Here is a 24751-nt window from a genome sequence, read left to right as displayed (position 1 = left end):
TCAAGGGTCAGGCTGTGGCCTAAGATGAGCAGCAGGTCATCGTGTGAGATCCTTGCGATAAGTGCACATTTACTCCAGGGCTGCCCACAGCACCTCTCTCAGTGCCCTGGGTAGTGGCAAGGGGAGGGGCTGGGTCCTAGACGTCCAGAAGGACTCTGGCCTAGGGGAGTAGGAAGCTTGGAAGCAGGGAAAGGAAGAGGGCCACAAGCCCTGCCTACCATCCAAAGACCCCCCTACTTTAAGCTGGGCACTTCCTGGCCAGGCCTGGAACAGGAAGAGCTCTGGAGGTGTGTAGGAAAACAGGAAGTGACTGTAGGAAGTGGGTGCCTTTGTTCAGTCCCTCCCCTGCCTGGCCTCTTCTAAGTGTTGCCCCCAGGCTGGGCCAGAGCTCAGCAGCCTTTGGTGGGGACCAGGCCAGCCCCCAGCCTGGAGCCAGTGGGCAGCTGGAGCCCATGAATCTTATCTGTCTTTCTTGGGAAGGCAGCCGGAGGTGCTGCCCCCCACATGCGGGCAGGAGAGCTGAGGCCCGGAGACCTGCAGAAAGGCCATGCACTCAGCTGCTGTGTCAGAGCCCTGCAGGCCTGGTGGAAACCGAGGCGGGAGAGGGCTCCCCACCTTCCCTTCGCCTTCTCCCTGCCAGTCAGCAGCATGGCTGGCCCATACCTTGTTCTTCCCCTCCACAAATTCGGTCCAGCTGTCTAGGCTCTCAATGGGGTTCACAGCGTCCTGCGTGGTCACCTCTCTCCAGTCCCGGCACTGTGGCATGCGGTCTCGCTGTTGCCGCCTGCTGCTGGGGACCAGGGTGGACAAGGGCCAGTCAGAGGCATGGGCGGGGAGGGCCCACAGTGGGGGTAAGGTTGAGCCTTTGTCATATTCAGGGCTGTCTTCTGCATTGCGGTGGGTAAGGCTGGCCTTTGGCCGGGGTGAGCAAGGGGTAGGAGCATTTGCTTCTGGAGCACCGTCTCCACTCTTTATGACCAGGGCCCTGTAACCCACCCTGTGGGGGCTGCCAGACACAGCTTTCTGCGGCTCTGTGGTTGCCCTCCAGCATGTTGTGCCCTCCCAGCCCCCATTCACATGTATGCCTCCTGCAAAGTCACCCAGATCCCCAAGGGAGCAAAGTTAGCACTCCTGCTCCAGGAAGCCCTCTTCCCTCCCTCCCTGCAGCCCCTCCTTGGGCCAGGTGGGATCTGGGTCTCCCACTAGGATTTGGGGCCCCTGGGGAGGCTTGTATCTACCCCTAGCAGAGCACAGCGGCCCCAGAGCACTGGCAGTTGGTAAAAACTAATGGTAAAGCATCAGAGGGAAGCAAATTTGAGGTACCAGCAGTGACCCACAGCCTTGTGATCTAGAAGAATCTCTTATGAGCCTTGGACATTGTGGGCTCAGGCCCACAGGCCACCCCTACTTAGCCTTCCACGCTGATCATGCTGGGGCCACAGCCCCTCTACCAGTGCTGCTGCCTTGTCCCCTCCCTTGGTTCCCAGCTTCTGTCCTTCCCTAGCCTGTGACCGACCATCCAACCCGCTAACAAGGATCTCTTGCTAAATGGCGAATATGACCTGAGACTCCTCTGCTCAGCACTCTTCCCTGGCTCCCTAGTGCCTTCCAGACCTCTGCCTACTTTTGCACCCTCCTCTCCTGTCCCCTGCTTGTCCAAGCTGTCTCTGCCCTGAGAGTTCTCCCCAGCCTGTCTGTCCTGTTGGCGCTGAATTCAGTGTAAGCATGGCCAGCAGCTAGGCAGGCTCTGCTGCTTAAAGCTGTGACCTTGGAAAAGTCACATCCCTTCTCCAATCCTCAGTTTCCTTTTCTGTAAGGGATGATTGTAAGTGCTGCACAGATGAGCTCATGAACATGGGCATGCTTGGTGTGCCATGTGGCTCAGGACAAATCTCGTGAAAAGTGGCCCAGTTCTGCCCGCTTGGCAGGAAGTGTCCTCCTGGATGCCCAGAGGCATACTCCTTGGTTCTCTGATGATAGTTTTGTGCCTGGGGGCTTTGCTCTCCAGGTAGGTGGGTGGGCCTGACTAATGCAGGGAGGGTCTGAGCCTTACTCAGATGGGATGATGTCAGGGATTGGCTACAGTGCAATCATGCCAGGGTTTGAGTTTAGAGCAGGGCTCCTGGGAGGGGTGAGTGGCAGTGAGTGGAGGTTATGGCTGAGTTTGGGGACAGGGCTGGCAAGTAGGGAAAACAGGCTGGAGCCACACTCACAGGCTGCGCTGAGTGAAGGTCTTGCAAGGCGTCCACGGCCGCCAGTACCACTGGACGCTGAGAGGAGGGGGCAACCCGTAGGCAGTACAGGTGAGGGCCTGTCGACTGTGGCGGGAGTAGATGCTGGGGGAGGAGGCCTCCTTCTCATGGATGTTGGGGGGCACTAGAGGCACAGGCAGGCAGTTGGTCAGCCGGCCACTTGACCACACCCACTGCCCACCTACCCCTCTTCCATCCCACCCACCCCTACCATTCACCACCAGCTCCAGGCTGATGTTGCGCTTCAGGCCGGCCATGGAGTTCCACAGGGCAAGAGTGTAGATGCCTGCACTGGCCTCTGTCACTTCCTTGAGCACCAGGGCATGTGGACTGTGGCGCCCCGAAACAGCCTTTCTGTCCTTGTACCTGGCCCAGAAAAGGAGTTCAGGGTGCTTCATGGACCCGGCCCAGCCCCATCCAGGCACTCTTTCCTTGCAACACCCCAACCCCTACAATGGGAATGTACTGTCAGGAGGCAGGACCCCTGCAGACCAGGAGGCTGCTGGGTACAGGGTAGGGCAGCGGATTCTGCACTGGGGAGCAGATGGCCTAACAGCTATGGAGGTGGTCTCCATGCATGACCACAACCCCGACAGGCTCAAGAACACTGAGGTCTGCGACAGCATGCTTAACAGTCCCTGCTCCCCACAGGTAGTGAGTTACTGCTCGGTGCATGTGCCTTCTCTCTGGCCATCTGTGGCCAGGGCCAGCCTTCGGCAGCCAGGCTCAGAGGCCTAGCACAGGAGTGTCCTTCCCCCTTCCCAGTAGGCCGTCTCTTTCTCACAGGTTTCAGTGGTGGGTGCAGTGAAGGAGGGGAGGTACAGTCCCCAGGGAGCACAGCCTGGACCCTTACCATGTTGGGGCCTTGCCTCTCTCTCGACTCTGCTCTTCCTGGAGCTTGAACTCACTGTTCCCCCCTCCCTCCAACATGCAATCAAGTACCCAAGCATCAGACATAGCTGTTCTGTGAGCCTGGGGTCACAGGGCAGGGCAGGGCCGTGCCGAAGCCACACAGCCTGCGGGCTCTGGTACAGAGTCCTGAGTCTGCTGCCTGCCTCATCTGTGATCCTAGCAAAACCCTTCACTATCTCAAGCCCCGTGTCCTCATCTGAAAACCGGGGGAATGAAATGCACCTTCTGGAAAGGCTGTGAGGTCTAACAGAGGTCTGGCACTTGGTGTCAGCCTCCTGCTGTGCACACAGAGGGCGCCTCAGAAGCTAAGGACCAGCCTGTGTGTCAGCTCGGTTTCCACCCATTCACTTACTCATAATCATCACTTACTCAAAGCATGGGCCCCTGTGGGGCTGTGGTGACCACTAGTGCCCTGGGGAAAGTGTCTCCATGAACAATGGGGCCAGCTGAGCACTTCTTGGAGGGAGATGTTGGCCAAGTGGGAAGAGAAAGACCAGATGTGGTGGGAATGGGATATGCAGCCAGCTGATCGAGGATCAGGCCTGGGCCAGATCCCAGGTGCAGCACAACCAGCCAGCCACCCAGAGCAGGGTCAGTCCTGATGGCCTTGGAGGACAGGAGCCAGGGCCCCAGGTGTCTCCTGGAGGCCACACCTGTGAGGGAGCCTCCAGGCTGCATCAGTGCCCTTCAGGACCCTGCCTTAAGGGCCTTGGTCTTGTACCAGGTATCCCCGATGGACCCCAAAGTCTGTGGCCTCAGAGGCAGGGTCACACCAGGCCCAGGACCAGGGGATCCTAAGGCCCTCCCAAGAGAAGCGTGCTTCCAGTGAACTGAACTCCTGCTGAGAACGTCTGGAGCATCTACATGCCCAGATCCAGACTTTCAGAAGAAGTTGTTCTGTCTGAAGGAAGGTGCCCCAGGCTAAGGCAGGCAAGGCTCCTCTGGCAGCTGGGGAAGGACAGAGCAGGGCCTCCTAGGGGTCTATGGGCTCAGGTAGAAATGCCCTTCCCCTTTCCTGGCCTGTTTCCTCATCTCTATGATGGAGGTCAGGCTAGAGTGTGACATCCCAGGGCTGGGCCACGTGGACTGCTCAGACAACCTGAGGGTACATGGGGGGGTGCTGTGCCTTCCTGAGTTCTGGGGGAGCTCTTGGGAGTGCTGAGCAAGGGCCGAGCAACCACTGAGGGCCCCCCTCACTGACCCCATGACCTTACTCTTAGGTCACAGACTAAAGCTGGGGTTCAGCAGCCTGCCTCCATAAACTCACTCACTGCCACACAGCTCAGGCCTAGCTGAGGGCCTAACAATCTGTGAAACCCCTGTGGCATCTCTGAATTTCTAGATAAGGGGGCCCTGGGGTGGCAACCTGCTTGGAGTGAGGCCTAGGAAACCTGAAGCCATTGCCACAGGGCAGAGATAGAGCCCAGCGCTGTGCCCACCACACCCCTACACAGCAGGAGGCTGGCATTTACAAGTTTCACAGTTTAGCAGCAACTCCAACCAACCTTCCCTTTGGCTGAATTATCACATTATATGCATGTTCCTTAGAGTGTCTTCAGAGGAGTTCCTCACAGGGTCTCAGGGCATAGGCCCTGCCTGGGAGGATGCTGCCCTTCTCACTCAAGGTCAGTTCTGGAACAAGGCCTGGCAGGTAGTGAGGGGCAGAAGCCAGTACTGTACCACTGAAACTCCGGTGGGGGGTACGCTGCAAGCTTCACGGGCAGTTTCACCAGCTTGTCTCCCGCCGTGGCTTCCAGGACAGGACCCTTGAGCCACTCAACGCTGATGAAGGGCTTTTCTGCCAGATGGGAGGCATCACTGTAAATCCAGGGGCTGGCATCGCTTACCCACCACTGCCCAGGGACTCTCAGCTATGGCTCTGCACCCCCAGAGGACAGACACTTGCAGACTGGGGCTCGCTCTGTCCACCAGGGTGTGGGTACCAGGCAGGCCATCCACTCACAGCCCTCCCTTCCCCTGGGCTAGACTACACACTGCTTGGTACACTATGACCTCTGACCCTGGGCCCAAGCTGCACATGGACCCTTGTTCCCCAGGCTTGATGACTACCTGGGCCCTGCTGGGCACGCTGACCCAGTCCAAGACGTACCGTGCACAATGACCTCGGTGCTCTCCCGGAACCGCTGGATGCCATTGTTGGCCTCGCATGTGTATGGGCCCAGGTCGTGCTGGCTGATGTTGTGGATGGTCAGGATGCTGGAGAGCTCTGTGTGAGTCTGCTGGGAGCGCCGCTCTGGCACCCACTTCCCCCGCTCAGCCTGCCCGTGCCCAGGGGAAGTCCAGAGTCAGAACAGGCAGGCTCTGGCAGAGCTGACCACCAAAAGCACACACCTAGCTCAGCCAGCAGTGCCTCCGGAGCCTGGGACCCGGACCCAGAGTTGTCCTTAGGGTGGGAGAACTTCCCCATCAGACCAAGGCTCCTGGGGCAGAGCTGAGTCCTCACCTCCTCTGTACAAAGGCCAGTGTGTGCCGGGCCAGGGCAGGTGTGGGCGGTGACGGGGACTTCTGACAGGGTGGGCACAGGGCAGGTGTGGGCAGTGATGGGGACTCCTGGAGGTGGCTCAGGCACAGCCCCTGCAGCTGCTGGCCTCACCTGCTTCCCTGGGTAGTCCCAGTCAAAGGTGACGCCGGAGTTGAACTCGGCCCACACGGTACAGTTCAGAACCAGCTTTTCCCCGACTAGCAGCTCCATCGACTTCTTGGGAAACAGCTGGATGTCATAGAGCTCGTTGCCTGGTGACACATGAATGGTGACCCCCAAGCCCCTCACCAGGACAGCGCAGAGAGTGCAGGGCACAGGGCACCCACTAAGACCAGCTGTGGCACCCACAGCCCCATAACTGAGAATTGGGGGTCTCTGCCTTCCCCACCCCAGGACGTGGGAGTGGTCACTGGGCCATGACCCTGTGGCCCCGGCAGTCCCTACCTGTGATGTGCACGATGAAAGGGTTGGATAGGAAGGACCGGCCACCCCAGGTGGTCTCACACTGCAGGTACAGGGTGTCGCGCAGCAGCGGAGTGGACACCCGCATGCCCCGGCGGTCGTCCCACACCACGTTCTGCCCATCAGGCTGCAGCACTGAGCTTTGCTGCAGGGACATGGTGGCCATCAGCACCTGGCTGCCCCTTCCTCCTGGCCAGATCAATGGCTGCATTTCCCAGGGAGAGGACAGGAGGGTTGGATCCCGGGGGGGGGGGGGGGGGGGGCTGTACCGAGCGCAGCGTGATGTTGAGGCCAGGGATGGACACCAGGCAGGGCACCCACATGGAGTCCTTCCTGTTGACCAGGAGCGTGCCTGGCTTGTTGATGAATGGCTGCTCCAAGTCTGCAGAGAGGGAGCAGTTTGTGGGAAGGGCAGGTGGAGCTTGGGAGGTCTCTGCCCAGGTGGGGGGACACAATGGCAGTCCCACAAGGTCCGTAGGCCGGGGGGTGGGGGTGCCAGCTGCCCCCCCAGGACCTTGCCTACCACCTCGTTGGCTGCAGGAGCATGTGGGGCTGGGCCCCTCACCTCTTACGAATACATAGGTGCTGGCCAAGGTGGTGCCCTCGATGCGGGCCTTGATGTACTTGTAGTAGCAGCCATAGCTGCCCGTGTCGTTGGCATGGGCCTCGGGAAGCAGCAGCACCTTGCAGTAGGGCCTGGCATCCGTGCCTTCGCAGTCTCGAACAAGCCCCATGTCTTCGCTGTCCTTTCCCCCTGTGGCTGGCGCTTCCTGAGCCCCTGGCCAGGCCCACTGGAGGGGGTGCTGCCCCCTGGCAGAGGATGCAGAGGTCAAGAGGGGCCCCACTGCAGCCCCAAGGGCCACAGCTTGCCCAAAGCTTGTCTCACCCAGACGTCAGGACAGCCCAGTGCTAGGGCACACACCATGGACCCACAGTGGGGCACTGAGTCCCCGGGGCCTCTGCCTGGCGCCAGGGCCTCAGTGTGGCAGGCTGGCCCACAGAGAAGCCTGGGCCTCGGTCATAGCTGAGCTGCAGGGAGAACATGCCTGGGGCCTTTGAAATAGGGTAACTGGCCTGGGCTGAACAGTGGCTGCAGAAGTGGATGCAGGGTGACCTAGGGGTGGGAATGGGGTGGCCTGTGCTCAGTGTGGGGTGACCCAGGGGTGGGTGCAGGGTGACTGGTCTGTGGTCCATGCAAAGTGACCAGGGGTGGCTGTGGGGTAGGTGGGTGCAGGATGCCTGTGTCTGCAAGCTCCCAGACCCACGCGCCCGGGAGACCCTCTAAGCCTTGAGGCTTCTCTGCCCTGGAGAAGAGCGGCCTCCTGGGCTCTCGGTCACCATCTCCTGCCTCAGTTCTTAGTCTCCTTTGCCTGACAGACAGGAGGGACCCAGGCCCCTGCTCCTCTGGCAGGGGGCCGAGTACCTGCAGGAGATGGACAGGCTGTCACTGGAGTCAATGACGTGCGTCTCCTCCGTGATGTTCAGGGTCGGGGGGGTCATGGAGTAGCCACTCCCCAGGCCTGGAGAAGACAGGGTTAGTGTGGCGCTGGGTCATGAGTTCACATGATAATGTCAGTCAGGTGCAGACCGCTCCCCAGGCAGGGGCTCTGGGCAGCATGGACAAGGCTGCTCCCAGCCCTCAGCTACTGGCTCGGCCCCACCCAAGTGAGCGCTGATGGAGGCCTGGATTGAGCCCAGACCTCTGGCCCCATATGAGCAGAGCTGCCAGCACGGTGTTGGCTGGGGATGTTGCAAACCCCATCCTACATTGGGGGTGGCCTACATGCAGCGCGTCACCTCGGCCTTGTGACCCCCACATATCTGCCTGAAGGCCCCTCCTTTCTGCACTTCAGGCCCATAGCCACTGCTTGCAAGGGGTTCCTGCACAGTGCAGACTGTCCCCAAGCATGCCCGGAACCGAGGGCCTCAGCTCCCCCAGGACCTCATACTCTGCCAGGCCCACGGAGTCTGACTCATGGTTCCTCAGCTCCCACAACTTCTGTCCACCCTCCAGCCCCACTAGCTGCCTCAGCCCCCCATTCTTCCCACAAGTACACAAACAACTCCACCTCGCCTAGGTGAGAACCCTTCCACAGCCCTTCAGGACACTGGCCATTGGCCCTGCAGCTCCTCACCCCCCCTCCTCCTACCAGGGTAATGGCATGTGCGTGCGTGCAAGCGCATGTGTATAGGCGTGCATCTCGCCAGGTGTGTCTGTCTCTACCTACGGGCATGGATCTGTGTTTTTGTGGGGTTGGTGTATATGTGACATGTCTCTGACATGTCAGTGTGTGCACATATGGACTTTGACATGTTAGAGTGTGTGTGTTGTGTGTATGTGTGTGTGAGAGAGAGAGAGAGAGAGAGAGAGAGAGAGGGAGAGAGAGAGAGAGATTCAGGCAGGCCCCAGGGAGGTCTGGATCTGGAACTCGGGCAGATGTATCCTGCCAGGACCATCCTGAGACAACAGGAAGAGAGGATTGCATGGCTAGAGGCCCAAGGCTGTGTCCTGTCCCTCCCCCCAAGTCCCTGTCCTCCTGGGGCGCAGAGCCCACTATCCTGCCCCAGCCTCTTCCATCCCAATAGGTCCAGCTCCTCTGCCCTCCCCCATCTAGCTCCCGAGGCTCGGGGCTCCACCTTAGTTGGTTCTATACCACCCTAACCCCCCACACTACAAACATCCCTAGGAAGAGGCACCTGGGCAGTACCCTCCATATACCAAGATCTCATTTTGGCACCAAATGGAAAAGATGGCCAGGGCTGGAAAACCCTTATCAAGCATCTAGTCCCACTGTACAGACAGGGAAACTGAGGCCCACCAGCAGGAGTGCACTGCTCCCCTGAGATGCACTGCGACAGCTGCAAAGTCCCTCCTTAGCCTGAACCCAGGGCACTCCAGCCAGCAGCACAACCCTGGGGTCCTAAAGTGGGAAAATGGCCCTAGATTCTACTCCCAGGGGCTTCTCCATGTGAGCTCTGCCACCAGGTCCACTCTAGGTGTGTGCCTGGCCGTCCATGCACACCAGACCCCCACTGGCACCACCTGGGCTGCTGGCAAGGGGGTATCCACAGTGGGGAGGCCCTACTGGGGTTGTGCGGGGCCGGGAAGGAATCCAGGAGGGCAGCTCTGACCTGGGCCTCAAAGGACAAATGGGATTTCCCAGGAAACTGCATGAAGCCACACTAGGCAGACAACTGGCCTCTGAGCTACGGGAAAGGGGGCAGGGTGGGCTTAGGTTTGGACCTGTAGGGGATGAAAGAACTGGCTCTCCCGATGGATGGCATGTGTCACCAGAGGAGCCTCAGGCGCCAGCACCCCCTGCCCTGGGACCATGCATTCCCACAGTGATGCCTGCAGTGTTGCCCTGGGTACCCCGGAGAGGCTGAGGGTTCCCTCTCTGAGTGCACATCCAAGGCACACCTGCCCTTAGCTATGAAGCTGTAGCAGATGTCACAGATGTCAAAGGCTCCCCTTTGCTTCTAAGATAAAGCAGGGCAGGTCAGGCCTCTCCCTTCTGCCCACTTCCCCTCTCTTCAGCTTCACCTCCTGACACATCTCCGAGAGGCGAGGACCTCTCATCGTCATCCCAGAGCGCCAGGCTTCTCATATCTGGAAGTCTTTCCCCCAGGACATTTGTGCTCCTTCCCTCCTAAGAAGCTGCCTTGTTCGGGTCTAGCTCATGCTATCGAGCAGTCACTGTTGCTCAGACAGTGTCAGCCTCTGCGGGGCTCCTGCTGGCTGGCTGGCTGGCTGGCTGGCTGGTGGATCGGTGGGTGGGTGAGTGGATGAATGGGTGGGAGATGGTTGGATGTGTGGGTGCTGAGTGGATGGATGTGTGGGTGAGTGGATAGATGAGTGAATGGGGGATGGGGGTGGGAGAATGGATGGATGGGGGAGTAGGGGAGTGGGAGAATGGATGGATGGGGGAGTAGGGGAGTGGGAGAATGGATGGATGGGGGAATGGAGCTTGTAGAAGCTTCCTCCCTAGAGCCCACCGTACCACCAAAGGAAGTATCTGTCCCCTATACTAATGCTGTATTAAAGAAGCATCCACTGTGCATGTCAACCTTTCCACCAGTCCAGGTGAGTCTCTTCTTTGTTGCCATATGCCCTGACTTGCCCCAGTGCCCCTCTGTCTTCACTCACTTCCACTGGAACCTGCGTGATCAGCAGACTTGCTGTAGACGTCACTGTCCTCCATCCTTCCTGCCTTAATGAAATGTGGCTTTCTGAGGACACCACCACCCGCCCCTGCAGTGGTTACTGCTCTCCACTGCACACACTTAACATTGGAGAACTTATGGCCACCTCCCCTTCTCCGAGGGCACCACCCACTGCCCACTAAAGCTGTCATCAGTGGTCTTGGTCACTTCCCCTCATTCTCTGCTCCTGGCTCACCAGCCCCTCCGCCTCAGGCCATTCTCCATGACTTCAACATCCACACAGATGACTCACCAGCACCCTGGCCTTTTCGGGCCTCATTCCTACTGCCCTCCTCCCACTCACCCTGGGCCCCTCACTTCCCGGGCACACCCTGGACCCGGTCCTCACCAGAAACTGCACCATCACCAGTGCCTGTCTCCCTGAGCTTCTCTCCTGCCCCCTCTGCCTCCTGCTAGGTGCCCTTGTCCCACCACTGCTAAGTCCTTCAGCCACATCCAGGGACCTTCCCCACTATCACCACCTCCTGGCCTCACCTTGCGCTGGAACAGCATGGCCCATGGTCCATTACTGCCTCACCCTCCACCCCAGCCCTGTGGCACCACCGTGCCCCTTGGTGGCTCAGCACTTTGGACAAAGGTGGAGTCCCACACTGCAGCCCCCCTTTCTCTTCCAATCGTCAGACCCTAACCCCTTAACCTGGCCCTGGGGCTGCAGCTCAGGGTGGTTTTGCCCATCCTCTGCCACCCTGCCCTCTCAGCATCTTCCCACATCCAAACCCCACCCCCTAGCCTGGTCCCTAAAACCCTCTGACACTCCCACTCCCAAGGCCAAGCCCTCCCTCATGTCAAGAATCCCAGCCCCCTGGACCTGACTCCTTTCTCTTCTGATCACCAATATTTCTCTAAGGAGTCATCTGTCTTATAAACAAAAATCAAACCTCCAATTCCTTGACCCTACACTCCCTTCCGGCCGCTGCCCCTTTCCCATTCCCCTTCATAGAAAGCTCTGCTCTCTGTCCCCCCCTCCCATTTGCTCAGCTTCCCACTGTGGTGCAGCCCCGGCCCCTGCTTCGTGGCCTCCCACAACCACCAGGCTGCAGGACAAGTGGGCTCTCGTGGGCAGGGAGCAGAGCTGTCCCTTCTCTGCTGCCTTCTGTGGTCTCTCTCCCCTCCCCCACTTCCCCTCTGCCTAGCACCAAATGCTCTGCTCCTCAGTTTGTTTTCCACTGGTCTCTCCCCTAAGCGTCCAGATACCTCCAAATTCCCTATCTCCTGCCCATACTGCTTTCTCAACTCCAGCTTAAAGGATCCAGCTGCCACTGTTTGGCCACCCCACGGACACCTGAGTTCCACATTTCTGACCCTGAACTCCAGACTCACACCCTCTCCAACCCTGCCAGACTCCTCTTCCATAGCTTCCATCTCCCCAGACGGAGTGGGTGACCACCTCTCCTGCCCTGGCCCTTCTGTCGGCCACTGAAGCATCTCAGAGCCAGGTCCTGCTCTCCTCCTGGGGGCTGGAGCCTGCCCACGGCACTCAGCTCCGACGTGGCTCCTGGGGCCCGCTCTCCGCCTCCACCTCTCACACAGTTGTTAGCGATCATTTAAAATCATATTTGTGCTTTCTTCTCAGTGACTTCCCAATAAACTTTCAGGAAAATCCAAACTCCTGACCCTGGGCTGGCCCGACCCCCTCTCCATGCCCCCTTGGTCCACTCTGCTGTTCACACCCTCCAGCCGCCAGGCCTGAAGGCGCCTCCATAACAAGCCGCACCTCTCCTAGCCCCCCATCCCAGCCCCCAGCCCCCTGCACACACCTCTGCCCCTGGCCTGCCTCCCCTCACATGCCCTGCACAGCTGGCTTCTCCTTTCGCTTGGATGCAACCTCCTCGCCTCAGCCTCCAGGTGGCCTGCCTCATCCTTCTCACAGTTCGTAATTACCTATTTACTTATTTGTTTAAGTTATTTTTTCCAATTCCTCTACTAGACCATCAAGTTTCAGTGGGATAAGGCGAAGACAGTCCTCTTTTCAGTGCCTAGCACAGCACATGGCACAGAGTCAAGGTTCCATAAATAGGCATTTAATGAGTAAATGGATGAATGGATGAGTGGAAGGAAGGATGGAAGGAAGGACAGCCAGATGGAAGGACAGATGGGCAGGCAGGTGGATTGACGGGTGGATGGTGGATGGAAAGAGGGAAGGAAGGACGGCTAGATGGAAGGACAGATGGGCAGGCAGATGGAGAAAGGATGCATGGACAGAAAGGTGCACAGGATGAATGGGTGGATGGGTGGATGGAAGGACAGGTGGATGGCTGGCTGGCTGGCTAAATAAACTTCTGAGGTCTTCCTTTGGGTTGGAACCGTGTCAGGCTCTGTTGTTCCTTTGGAAAACACGTTCCAGTTTTAAAGCCCAGGATGCCTGGTGACCGTGTGTCCTCCAGGCTGCTCTGCAGCTGGGGCAGATTCGGGCCTGAGGGCTGCCAGGCCCAGAGGCTCCATGTTGCCCAGCCCCCACCTGCAACCCTGAAGAAGGAGCATCCTTCCTGCCTGGCTGTTGTCTGTCCCTGCTGTCCTTCCCTTCCCGCAGCAGGAAGTACTGTCATCCTGGCCTCTGCCGCACTCCCCCTGCCTTCCTCTTCCTGGCCCAGGAACTGGCTTCTTCCTTCCCCTGGCCAGTGGCCCTGGCCCCCCAGGCCGCGGCAGAGCAGTCAGGCAGGCACCGAGCCGAGGTCAGGGAGGCCAGAGTGCACACCTCTTCTCTGCTGTCAGCAGCCCTGGACAGCGGGGACCCTGGCGTCAGCCACATGAGGCTGCCTGTGGGAGCAGCACACTGGGATCCTGGGTGAGGGGTGGCCAGGAGGGGCAGGAAGTCTTGTGGGTTAGTCACTGACCATGGCCCAGCATTCACTGCCTCCTTTGATCCTCACACACCCCGGGAGGGAGGGAGGGCGGGACCCCTGGTCCAGTCGACAACAAGGGAACTGAAGCTCCAAGCCCCACAGCAGTGATGACCAGCGGCTGTGCAGGAGCCCAGGCCTGCTGAGTCCAGGCCTCTCCCTGCCCGGGGCCCAGCCCTCACACCTCTCCATCTCCTCTCCTCCAACCACCCTGAGAGCCAGCCTGCCTCCCTGCGCCCCAGCAGCCTCCTTCCCTGCCTCCAATCTGTTCCTCAGCCCAGAGGAGCCACAGTCAGCCACCTTGGCTGGCTCTTCTTGGTCCTCTGGAGCTGTACATGACCTTGGCCTGGCCTCCAGGGTGAAGCCCATCCCCAAAGGCCCCACCCTCTTGGCCAGCTTCTTCTCCCAGTACACCAGCCACACCCACTGTCCACCTGCAGAGTGACCAGGCCCTGGCCCACTGCCCAGCCGGCTCAGGCTGTGTCATCTGCTCTCTGTGCCTGGAGAACTGCTATTGCTGCTCCAGGACGCGTGCAGCGTGCCTGAGACTGGAGGCTGAGAGTATTACCTCCACTCGGGCCCTGACCCGGCCACAAAGGGCTGCCCCTGGGAGTCAAGATGTCAGTAACCCATGGCTCTGTCCCCAGGTCCAGGAGGTGACACAGGGATGTCATAGGATGGTCTGTAACCTCAGAGGTACCCTCCATCCCTGGCAGAGTGTGGTGGTAGCAGTTACTACATTACTGCAGGCCTTGCCCTGGCCACCTGTCGGTGATGGGGCTGTGTGGCAGTCCTGCCAGTCTGGCCCACACTCTCAGCATCTGTGCCCAGGAGGACAGAGGCAGCCAGGGTCAGGCCAGTGACTGCAGTCAAGAGGTGAGCTGAGGGAGAAGCATTGGGGGACAGCTGGCCATGTGGGGCCAGGCTTGGGGTCTCCGTGCATTGGCCCTAGGGCTGGGCAGAGTAGGGGAGACCTGCTCCAGAGCCTGTGTATAGACCTGGGGGAAGGTGCAGGGGTGTCCCCCCACCTGGCTGGCAGCCTCTGTGCCTTCAGAGATGAAGAGTGAGGGTCAAGAGGCCACCAGTCCCCCTACCTCCGGCCATGCAGGACTGAGATGGCTGGGGCAGGAGGGTCCCCCCTGAACCTGGCTGTGTGCACCACTATGCCACTCTGGCTGTGTGGACATGGGCAAGTCAATTTCTCCAAGCCCCAGTTTTCTCACTTGTGAAATGTGAACTGTCCATTGAATTACTGGGAACTACAGACAACAAATAACATAATACTGCATTAAGAACCATCGTAAGAACAAACTGTCGCTGGCTCATGCACAGGGAGCCCTTCTTTTTTGCTGCCTGTTGAATGCTTTGCCTGTCACAGCTGTTGCATCTCACTGTGACCCTGTGTTATGGTCACAGTATGGAGGTGGGGAGTCACAGAAAGCCTTGCTGGTGGGAGGAGTGTTCAACAGGCTTAAATGGACTTTGTAGACTGAGTAGGAATATGCTGTCCCGGAATTAGACACAGGACAGAGGGATCGGTGCAAAGGCCAGAGTGCAGGTGACTTTGGGCTGTATGGTAGAGGAAGAGATGGAGCATGGTGTGGAAAGATGTGGCCACAGTACAGGGCCGCAGGTCACAGATCCAGCCTCACGCTCTTGGCCAGATCCTTTCATCAGGGGCCCTGCTCTTCTCATTCATGTGCTCCCTCCTCCGGGAGGTAGCCACCCTCAGGGCTTCAAGGCCACCTCTGAGCTCCCCACTGTCCCGGGCAGCTCTGCTGAGCTCCAGTCCTGGGAGGCCCTGCTCTGCAGACATCTTCTGCTGGGTACTCGCCAGCCCTCAGACCCTGACCAGATCACACCCACCACTGGGGAAGACAACTTGAGCCACAGGGCACACACCGTTCACCCCACTCCCCAAATGAGCAAGTGTTAAAATGATGGAGAGTTCCCAGCGTTGGCAAGGATGTGGGCAAACAGGCCTCACAGTAATAAAAAATGCTCATACACTTTGACCCCTAATTCTTCTTACCCCCAATACATCCTGTTACGACAATAACAGCAAATGTGTATTTAGCACTTTCTGTGGGCTGGCCTGCTATGCACACGGCACTCCTCTAATCTCTAATGTGCCCCCCCCCATTCTATTCCTGTCATTTTGCAGATGAGAAAACTAAGGAGCAGAGGTTAACTGCTAGTCAGAGGTTACCTTTGGGGGCAGGATTATGGGAAGCCACTGTTTACTCCATACGGGTCTGCATTACTTGCATTTCTGCAGTTTACAGGATGTAGAGGCCTTAAATCAACGGACTCATCCTCCCACGACCCTGTGAGCTTCGCCATCCTAGGGGCAGTCACCTGCCAGGCACTCCTGACTCTCTTCATCCCCACAGCCGACTGGTTACCAAGTCATGACCATTCCCAGGGCCAGCATCAAAGACAGGATGGCCCAGAATACCAGGCTTGCCCCTCTCCTCTCTCTGTCACCCTGGCAAAGTGCTTTGTACACACAGCACTCAGACACCTTGCAAGGGACACCTTCTGGCCACCCTAGACATTATGGGCTGCCCTTCTCCAGTCCCCCTCCTCTCCTCCTCACTATCTGGCCAGCCTCAATGTCCCTTCCCTGACTCAACACACCAGTGTCTCCCCACTGCTTGAGGCCTTATCCAGTGGTCAGAGGATCTTTCTAGAACACAAGTTTCTCCCTGCCTAAAACCTTTCCAAGCTTCCCCAGTGTTTGGGGGCAGAATCTGAGCTCTTCCCATGACCTTCCAGCCAGTTTTGTCACCTGCCAGCTGCCTGGTGCTCACTCCAGCCCCAGAATCACAAGCTGAGGCCCCTCCCATGGACCCCTCTGCACAGTCCCATAGCCCACAGCTCCAGACCAGGACTGGCTCCTTGCACTTGATATTCCTTAATACAGACTAGGAGGGCCTCTCATGGTGTCATCCCCAGCATGGGACTTGACCAGTGGTTGCCCCTGACTGGCTTTGAAGGGTCTAGAGGGCAAAGGGGCAGCACACAGAGTGTGGGCAGGTGTAGAGGTGAGGGACAGAGGTGAGGTGTCCTGCACTGAGGTGAGCACATCGGCCACGGGCAGACCTGGGAGAAGACAATGTGTCTGTGCGGAGTGACCATTTGAAAAGTCTCTGCGATAGCAAGGCGAAAATGTCCCGAGGTGGTCAGACACTTAGGATCCCACATGCCCACCCCTCTAGAGCTTTCCCCAGGGAATGTGGACAACCACCTGTGTGCCTGCCCCTTCTTACCCACTTGGCCCCCATGCCAGCTAGGACCGGACACCTGTCACCTCCCTCAAAGCTACTCTAGCATCTAGTGAGCCACTTCATCCCTCTGGCCTTAATTTCCTAGTCTCCAAAAATGGGCACAAGAAGCCTATGTCACAAGGTTGAAACCTTCACACACCATAGTGTCAAGCAATTTGATTACCCATTTTACAGGGAGGCGTGGCTCGCTGCCAGATGGTCCACGTGTGCTTGTGCCTGGGTCTGTGCGCCTGGATGCGCTTGTGCTTAATAAACAAACCCCCATCAGGTGAAGTTTAGATGTGAGGGAGGAAAAGAGCTTCCCCCAAGCCCACCTGAATGCCTGGATTCTGGGCTCTCGGGCACACAGCAGTGGGGATGGAGCGGGAGAGGGGAGCCCTCAGCAGGCCCCTCCCACTTGAAGCAGCACCCAGCCCCCTGCCTGGAGCTCTCTGAAGTCAGGAAGGCAGGGTGAAGGGCAGCGCAGATCTGGTGTGCACTGGGGCTCAGGTGCGTGCTAGGTGGACATGGGACTAGGGACGCCCTGGGGACCCCAGGGTGAGGACCTCTACCACCTGTTCAGGAAGCTTGTGCTGATCACTGTGGGGCCACTGAAGGCTCAGGTCTCTGTTTTAAATTTATGTTTAAATTCACTGAGTTTAGAGAGAGAGGAAGAAAGAGAGAGAGAAAGAGGGAGAGATTTGTTATTCCACTTGTCTATGCATTCATTGGTTGATTCTTGTATGTACCCTGACTGGGGATCGAACCCACAACCTTGGTATATGGGGAGGACACTAACCAACGTAGCTACCTGGCCATGGCTCAGGTCTCTGTTTTAGAGAGGTAGGTCTGGGGTAGCTCAGAGGCAATCTTGGGAAGCAGGGAGCAGTGGTGAGGCTGAGTGGGAGGGGGGCTGCCTGAGTCCCCCTAGAGAGGGGTGTAGGCAGGAGGGAACCCTGGCAGATGCTGAGCTCCCAGCTCAACACAGCTGTGGGTGCAGTTGCCCCTGCCTGCCTGGGGTCAGGACAGGCAGTGTTATCAGACTGCCCAGCTGGCTCAGAGGTGGCCCCCTAGCGCTGCTAAATTGGGCCATGGGCTCCTGCTGCAGGAAGAGGGAAATGCAGGCAGGATGTCCTCTCCTGTGACCGACAAGTCCTTTCCCATGAACCCCTGCTGACCTCGCTGGCCACGTGGCGGGTCTCCCCCACTCCCCACCCTGACCTGCGCCTGTTGGAGGGGCCACCCACACCCAGCCTGGCCTGGGACAGGCAGTGCCTGCTGTCTGACCGCCCAGCCTGAACCCCCAACGTGATGCAGACCTGCACCTTCCTCTCCCAGACTTCAGCCTTTGGCCTGACCGGAAAACCAAGATCCCAGAGGAAGCCAGTGTCTGAAAAGGATCGAAACTCAGGAATCCCTGGCTCCAGCCCCAACACGTTGGCAGGGTCTTGCTCCGAGGTGGGTGCAGGGAGCGTGAGCAGCTTTCTGGACCCCTCTCCCTGCCTATCCCCCTCTCCAAGGGGCATCTCAGAGGGCTGTGGGGCACAGGCTAGGTCCGGGTGGAAAGAAATCCACCACGTGGAGGAAAACGCCCAGACAACAGCAGGAGGGGTGGAAGTCAGATCCAGAGAAGACCTTCCCCTCACGGCTAAGACCCCATTTAACTTCCCTAGGTTCCCTGATCCCCCTCGGCCCCATCATACTCAAGTGCTCCCAACTTTCCTCTTTCCTCATCTGGCCAAATTGCACCAACTGGTCTCCTGAGAAGTCCTGTTGGATGCCTCCACCCAGAGGACCTGCCTCCCCAGTGGAGTACTTTCCCCTTCCCCGCATCAAATTCTCCTCCCAGGTCCCCATCTGGTAAACAACCCCATCCAGTTGCTTAAGCCAGAGACTGGCCCTCGTCGCTCTCCCGCCATCCCCAGTCACTGCTGCCTGTTCCCCGGTGCATCTCCTGAGTTCACTCACAGCCTTTTTGCTGTGCCTCGCGTCTGCTCTGTGTTTCTGGCGATGCCTTCATGGACCCTGGCCAGGTGGCTCTCTGCTCAGAACCTCCCCTTTCCAGATGTGCTGCTGGCTCCCACCACCTCCACCTGCCTTGTCTCCCCCCACCCCAGACGCTAGCCTCATCTGACCACCCACATATCCCCATACACTGCCTGGACTTTCCCATCTGTGTCTCTGACGGTTTCTTTGCCCTGCCTGGAATTCCCTGCCCTGGAGTTCGCAGACCCCTCCAGGAAGCTCCGAGCTGGAAGTGCTGTTGCCTTCCTGTGTAGCCACCGTCACCGGCTGGGCCTCACTGGGGTCACTGAGCACTTTTGTCCCTGTGCTAGATGTCTGATGCCACATCTGTGTTCCTGATAGTCTAACACTAAGGAGACCTCTACAGGACCAATCCAGGTCCAAATGCCCCCTTGAACCACCCTAAGCACCATAGCTTGTGACTTGCACAGAACTGCAGTTGACTTCTCTGGGTTGGGGTGTCACAGCTTGGGGGCAGGGTGGGGGAGGCACAGCCAGGAGCTGGCCAGACAGTCCCCTGTGACACCTCATGACCACTGTGCTCTGGGTAGCTAGAACCCTTTAGCCACACTGACCCCAGAGGCCTGGTGGGCACATGAGCAGCACCTACATCCGTGTCCCGGAGCACTGAGCTGGGGTCCAGTGGTCCACAGGCACCAAGTAATGTGGGCCCAGGCCCCACATCCCGCCTGCACAAAACTTGCATCCCTGCCCCACCCTCACCCCCACCTCTCTGGCTCGGGGCTGAGGAGCTGGGACAGGGGAGAGCTGGGATGGCCCTGTGCAATTCAGCTCACAGCAGGGGCCAATGTAGCTGCCAGGCTGTCACCTGCTTCCTCTGCATGTCCCTGAGCTGACTGCCCACTGTCCAGAGATGCAAACAGCCTCTCTAAACTAAGCCCATGAGCAAAGTCTCTTGAAGCTGGCCTCTGCCACCTGCTCTCTCCCCAGGGATGCTGCCAGAGCAAAGTTTCTGGAACTGGACTGACACCTGGCCAGGAAATCCAGCCCCAGCACAGCCCCTCAGTACTTGCCACCCTGTCACACTGCTACACCCAGAAGAGGAAGAGAGGGGCCCAGGCCATACAGCAAATAATGGGAGAGCTGGGACAAGGGTTTGTTCTATGACTAACAGCACTCCTTTGAGGGGTCAGTTTCAAGGTCACTAGGCTTCTCACCTGCCAGCGCCTGACCCCCACTCTGGCTGCGCTGAAGCTCAACTGAAGTATCTATGCTTCTGCTCCAGCATCCCTCATCAGGCCGAGGGTCCTCATCACCCAGCAGTGGGTGGGGCAAGTGCAGGCCTCAGGCAGGGCAGCAATGGTCTCCTTACTGTCCCTGGACATCTTCCCACCAGCCGAGCCCTGATCCAGCCTGGGCCACCCCCCTCCATAGGCCCCCTTCAGCAAACATCCTCTCCCTTCCCCTTCACTGCCCAACTTTGGTAAGAATCACCTGTAGTCACAGCAGGACTGGCCTCACCATTGTCACTCCTCCACCTCCCAAGCACTGGGACACCAGCCTCTCCTGGTTCTTACACCCTGCAGAACGGTCCCATCTCCCTGCAAGCCTCTCCCTCTCTGCCCTTTTCTGCGAGAGGGCCTGTGAGAGGGCATCCCATCCCAGACCCTTTTCTCTGCTCCCTCTCCAGCTCCCCAGCCCAGCCTCTCTCTCAGACACTACACCCAGCTGCCTGCCAGATGTCTCCTCAAGGTGGGGTCTCCCACCCACTCAGTCCAGCCAGGGGCCCGTTCACTTCTCCCACACTCAGTCACTCAACACCCGGATACTGAGCACCTGTGAGAGCCTGGCCCTGGGCTGGGTTCAGGGCAGTGAGAAGAGCCCGGGAGTGGCAGGGTCTGTTCAGATCGGTTCAGCTCGAGGCGCAGAGGGATGCCCTCCTCCGGCCTCTCTGGAGGTTCACCCACACTCCCTCCTGCGGGGGAGACTCTGCTATCCCAAACACCTGGGCTACTTCCTTTCCTGCCGGCTCCTGGGAACCCTGGAGAAGTTACACACGTCCTTTGTCTGAGCGCCCCCACCTAAAAAACGGCCTAACACTCCCTCGTGAGGATTAAGAGACGAAGCATATAAAGCCAGTATTTGTTGCCTACAGTTTTCCAAAGTGGTGAGATCCCCATCTCTCCCTGTGACCTCCCAGCACTCCTCCCCGAACCACTGGGGGCCCAGGATTACCCTCGGATTTCCAGAGTCGCCAGGTTTTGTGTGGCATTCCGCTCGCCCCCTCTCCACTACCGATGCCTTACCCCTGACGTCTCCGTCCGACCATGCCCTCTGCTCGCTCCTTTCTCTCCAGCCCCGCGGCGGCGGGTTCCCCCCGCAGACCGGACCTAGCCTCTCGCGCGCTCCGGACCCTTCCGCAGTAGGCCCCGCCTATGGTCCAGGCTCCTCCGCTCAGCCCGCAGGGTACCCGCGCCTCCAAATACGGGGCGGGCCGGCCTCCTGCCTCCTCTGTCCCGCTGGTCGCTCACGAGTTGCCGACTCAAGACTCGCCTCAAATTCCAACACGCACCTGCGCGCTACCCTTCGGCCGGCGCTGGTCTGCAGGGGTCCCCGAACCCCGGACCCCGCCGCCCTGGCCCGGGGACGACGGGAGCCCGCCCGGAGCGCCCTCTGGGGCCCGACCTCGAGCGCAGACCCGAGGCGTCGGGAAGTGCGCAGCCAGGTCTGCGGCCCGGCGGGGACGCCCTGGGCGATCCTGGGCGCGCGTGGGTCGCGGGGCCGGGGCTCCACGGGGAAGCGAGGAAGGAAGCGAAGGATCCAGAGCGAAAGCGCAGCGCGCCCGGGCCCGGCTCCGAGGTAGCTGAGCCACAGACGGTGGCGCGAGGTCGGGAACCCGGGCACTACCCTCGCGCGGCGGCGCGGCCGGAGACGGTCCCTGACCCGCCCCTTCCCCGGCGCGGCCGCGCGGGCCCGGCCCGACGTGCTCCGTCCCGGGTCCGTATCCTCGGCTCCCGGCCCCGTCTCCCCTGCTGCGCCAGGCTTGCGGGCGCCCAGTTCCCCGCCCGTACCCCGTCGGCGCGGTCCCCCCGCTCGCCCCAAGAGAGTGACCCCCATCGCGGCCCGCCGCGCGCTCGGGCGGGCGGAGACTCACCGCGCTCGCCGTCGAGGAGCCCGAGGCAGAGCCACAGGCGCAGGCACAGCGCGGCGCCCCGCCGCATCTCCGCCGCTGCCGCTCAGGTCGGACCTGCGGGGCCTCTGCTGGCGCGTCGGAGGGTGAGCTCGGGCCGGGGCCGGGCGGGGCCGGGCGGGGCCGGGGCGGGGCCAGGCGCCTGGGACCGCCCCCCGCACCTCTCAGCTCCGCCCCGGGCCGAGTGGGCGTCCGGCCTCCCCCGAGGGAGGCCGCTTGGCACCGGGGCTGGGAGGCTGCCGAGTGCCCGCTTGTGGGTGAACCGCGGCTCTGAGCCCCCCGGGCCGCTCGGGGCGGAGAATGCAGGTAACGCACCTGTCCTTCGTTGGGCGCTTAAACCAAAACGGAGCCCAGCGCGAAGAGTCCCAGTTCGATTCCCGGCAAGGGCACGTCCCGCGGTTGCAGGCTCAGCCCCCGCCCCGGTCCCCGCGCTAGCCGGAGGCAGCCAATGGATGTCTCTCACGTCGAGGTTCCTCTCTCTCTCCCTTCCACTCTTTATGAAAAGCAATGGGGAAAATATCCTCAGGTTAGGATTAAAAAAAAAAGAAAGAAAAGCTACATGTCAAATCTTTGAGAGCATTCCTCAGACTTTATCTCACCACCCACGTGGTGTGGATGGAGGCTGCATGTACCTTTGGGCCAGGCACCTCATGTAGTCCACCTCCACCTTGCCCGCAGGGCCTCCTCTTTAGATCGTCTCTAAATACTTCTGCTCTGAGCTCATTCTTAAGTCCTTTTGTCAGGTGACACTTTACTCTCTGACTTGGCAACCCTCCCAAAGACTTCCTTTCTCTTTTCAGTTCTGTCTCTAGAATTTTCCTACTTAAAAATAAATACCACTCTAGCTGGTGGGGATATGTGGTTAGAGCGGGGGCTGGTGGACCGAAGGGTCTGGGGCTCAATTCCTGGTCAAGGGCACAGACCTGGTTTGCAGGTTTGATCACCTCCAGGGTGGGAGTGTGTGCAGGAGGCAACCAATTGATGTGTCTCTCTCACATCGAGGTTTCTCTCTCTCTCCCCCTCCCTCCCTTGAACTCTCTCTCTGGAAATCAGTGGAAAAAATATCCTCCGGTGAAGATTAACCAATAAATAAATAAATAAATAAATAAATAAATAAACAAACCATGACTATCTCCCTCTTTTGCTTTTATTCTCCTTCTTTCACACTTCTCCCACCCCTCCCCCAATCCATTCATCTTTGCCAAAAGCCAAGACCAGACTGTTGATTGCAACCATTACCAACTCTCAAGTGTAAGTAAGAATTGAACACATTATTAACTTGGAATCACAAATCAGTGGGGATAGTTCCAACAATTTAATGATCAAAGTGGGGGAAACGAGGCAACCAAATAGCAAATGAAGTTAGATTTTTTTTCACCCATATATTGATTTTCTTCTAATACTTTTTAGTTTTCAAGTTAAAAAACATTCTTGTGAGATGTAACACATATGGAAAGTTTTATCGATGTAATATAGATGTAAAATTTAAAACAAACACCTATGCATCCGCCCCCAGATCAAGGGATATAGAATGGCACTAGGGATATAGAAGCCCCCCCTTTCCCATCAGAAATCCCTCCCATCCCCCAAATCCTGGCTTTACCATTCCCCTGCTTTTCTTTGTCATTTTATTACCCAAATACATGTTTTGTTTGGTTTTTAAACCTTATTTAAGTGGATTCATTCCAAGTACATTATTTTGCTCAGCATCTTTCATGAGATTCCTGTGTACTGCTGTGCTGACCTGTATTTCTCTCATTTTCATTGTTGCATAGTTTTCCACTGTGTGAAAACAACAATTTGTCTAGGTACTGAACTGATGATGGAAGTTTTCAGCTTTTACTGTTTTGAACACTTTGCATAGGTTTCTTCATGTACTTGTGCCCTGTTCTCTAGGGTATGTGCCTAGGAGTGACATTGCTAGGTCATAAAATGTGTATCTTCAACTTTGTAGATAGTGACAACTATTTTTTCATTAATTGTGCCATTTTGCACCCCACAGCAGTATAACTAGTTCCCTGTGCTCCACATCTTCACCAACACAGTACTGTCAGTTTTGATTTTGAAAATTTAGTGATTCTAGGAGATTAAAGAAGGCAGCAGACAGAGTGGGAGCAACGCTGTCACTCTCCGGGGACCAAACTGGAATTACAACTAAAATATAGATAAACCATCCTGAATAATCAACTGCAACTGAAGATGAGCTGGAGAGCACCCTCATAACCAAGGAGGAAAAGTGGAGGCCATGTAGAGACTGGTAAGAAGGGAGGAGGCATGAGGGGGCTGGCTGTGCTCCCACAGGCAGCAGCTGAAGGTCAGGAAGGAGGTCTCAGCTCTGGGGAGTCCCTACTGAGGACTCTGGGACCTAAACCCCAGGCTGAGCTTCCCAGCTAAGAGCACCAGAACTGAGAGAGGTGCCCACATAACATCTGGCTGTGAAAAGTAGCTGGGTTTCTGTTTGCCAGGGAGAGATGGCTGGAAAAACAGGCACCCTCTTAAAGAGCCAATGAACAAAGATTCACCTTGGGCTCCAGCAGAGAGAGGGCAGAGTACACTGGAGCTCTGGAGCTCTAGGGTTGTGGGCTCTGGAGATAGAGCTCAGAGGGCACCCCTCTGGATTCCTGTGCCAAGTTATTCTCCCATACAGCAGAGGACATCTTTCACAGACAGACATTTACCTTCCAAGCAGCTTTTGCCTGAGGGGGAAGCAATTGCCTCACCCTGCCGCATAACCTCTCGCCCTACCCCATGGAGTTTCTATAGCCTGAGGTTCATTAAGAGAATCAGATTAATCAGCCTGCAGCCAGAGACAGACTTCAGGGTGCTTTGAGTCTGCCTGATCTGCTTCTGGACCCAGGCCTTGGAAAAACAGACTTTGGTGTGCATCTTGGTCCTGTCCAAACACATCCAGCACCAACAGAGGGGACCTCAAGCCATGGTTGTTGATAGCTCCAAACAGGGTAACAAGGCCAGTCACAAACAGCGCCTGAAATTGACCTGCACCAGAAACCTTCCAAAAAGACTGAGAGTCCTAGCAGATCTACCTAATACATAGAAACAAACCCAAATAGGAAGCCAAAATGGGGAGACAAAAAAGCCCCAAATGAAAGAAC

General features: G+C 58.1%; 1 protein-coding gene across 9 annotated transcripts in view; it reads right to left on the bottom strand.

The window, feature by feature from the left end:
- FLT4 (fms related receptor tyrosine kinase 4) overlaps positions 1-21694 on the bottom strand; it is a 42892-nt gene extending 21198 nt beyond the window's left edge. For 5 of the 9 annotated variants that reach the window (XM_081136991.1, XM_081136994.1, XM_081136992.1 and 2 more), the window contains exons 1-11: positions 21603-21694; positions 7553-7649; positions 6695-6939; positions 6399-6511; positions 6112-6274; positions 5779-5918; positions 5275-5443; positions 4845-4962; positions 2464-2618; positions 2214-2376; positions 664-790 (exon numbers count right to left, since the gene is read on the bottom strand). In XM_081136991.1, the coding sequence (XP_080993117.1) occupies positions 664-790; positions 2214-2376; positions 2464-2618; positions 4845-4962; positions 5275-5443; positions 5779-5918; positions 6112-6274; positions 6399-6511; positions 6695-6939; positions 7553-7649; positions 21603-21669 (1557 nt within the window). In that variant the 5' untranslated portion in view covers positions 21670-21694. Of the gene's footprint in view, positions 1-663; positions 791-2213; positions 2377-2463; positions 2619-4844; positions 4963-5274; positions 5444-5778; positions 5919-6111; positions 6275-6398; positions 6512-6694; positions 6940-7552; positions 7650-20683; positions 20717-21602 lie in introns of those variants that run through there. The other 4 variants (XM_081136993.1, XM_081136996.1, XM_081136998.1 and 1 more) reach the window with 2 other exon arrangements.
- Positions 21695-24751: the final 3057 nt, after the last annotated feature.

Source organism: Miniopterus schreibersii, assembly GCF_964146895.1.
Source record: "Miniopterus schreibersii genome assembly, chromosome: 4".
Taxonomy (NCBI): domain Eukaryota; kingdom Metazoa; phylum Chordata; class Mammalia; order Chiroptera; family Miniopteridae; genus Miniopterus; species Miniopterus schreibersii.
This window is presented reverse-complemented; position numbering and strand designations above follow the sequence as displayed.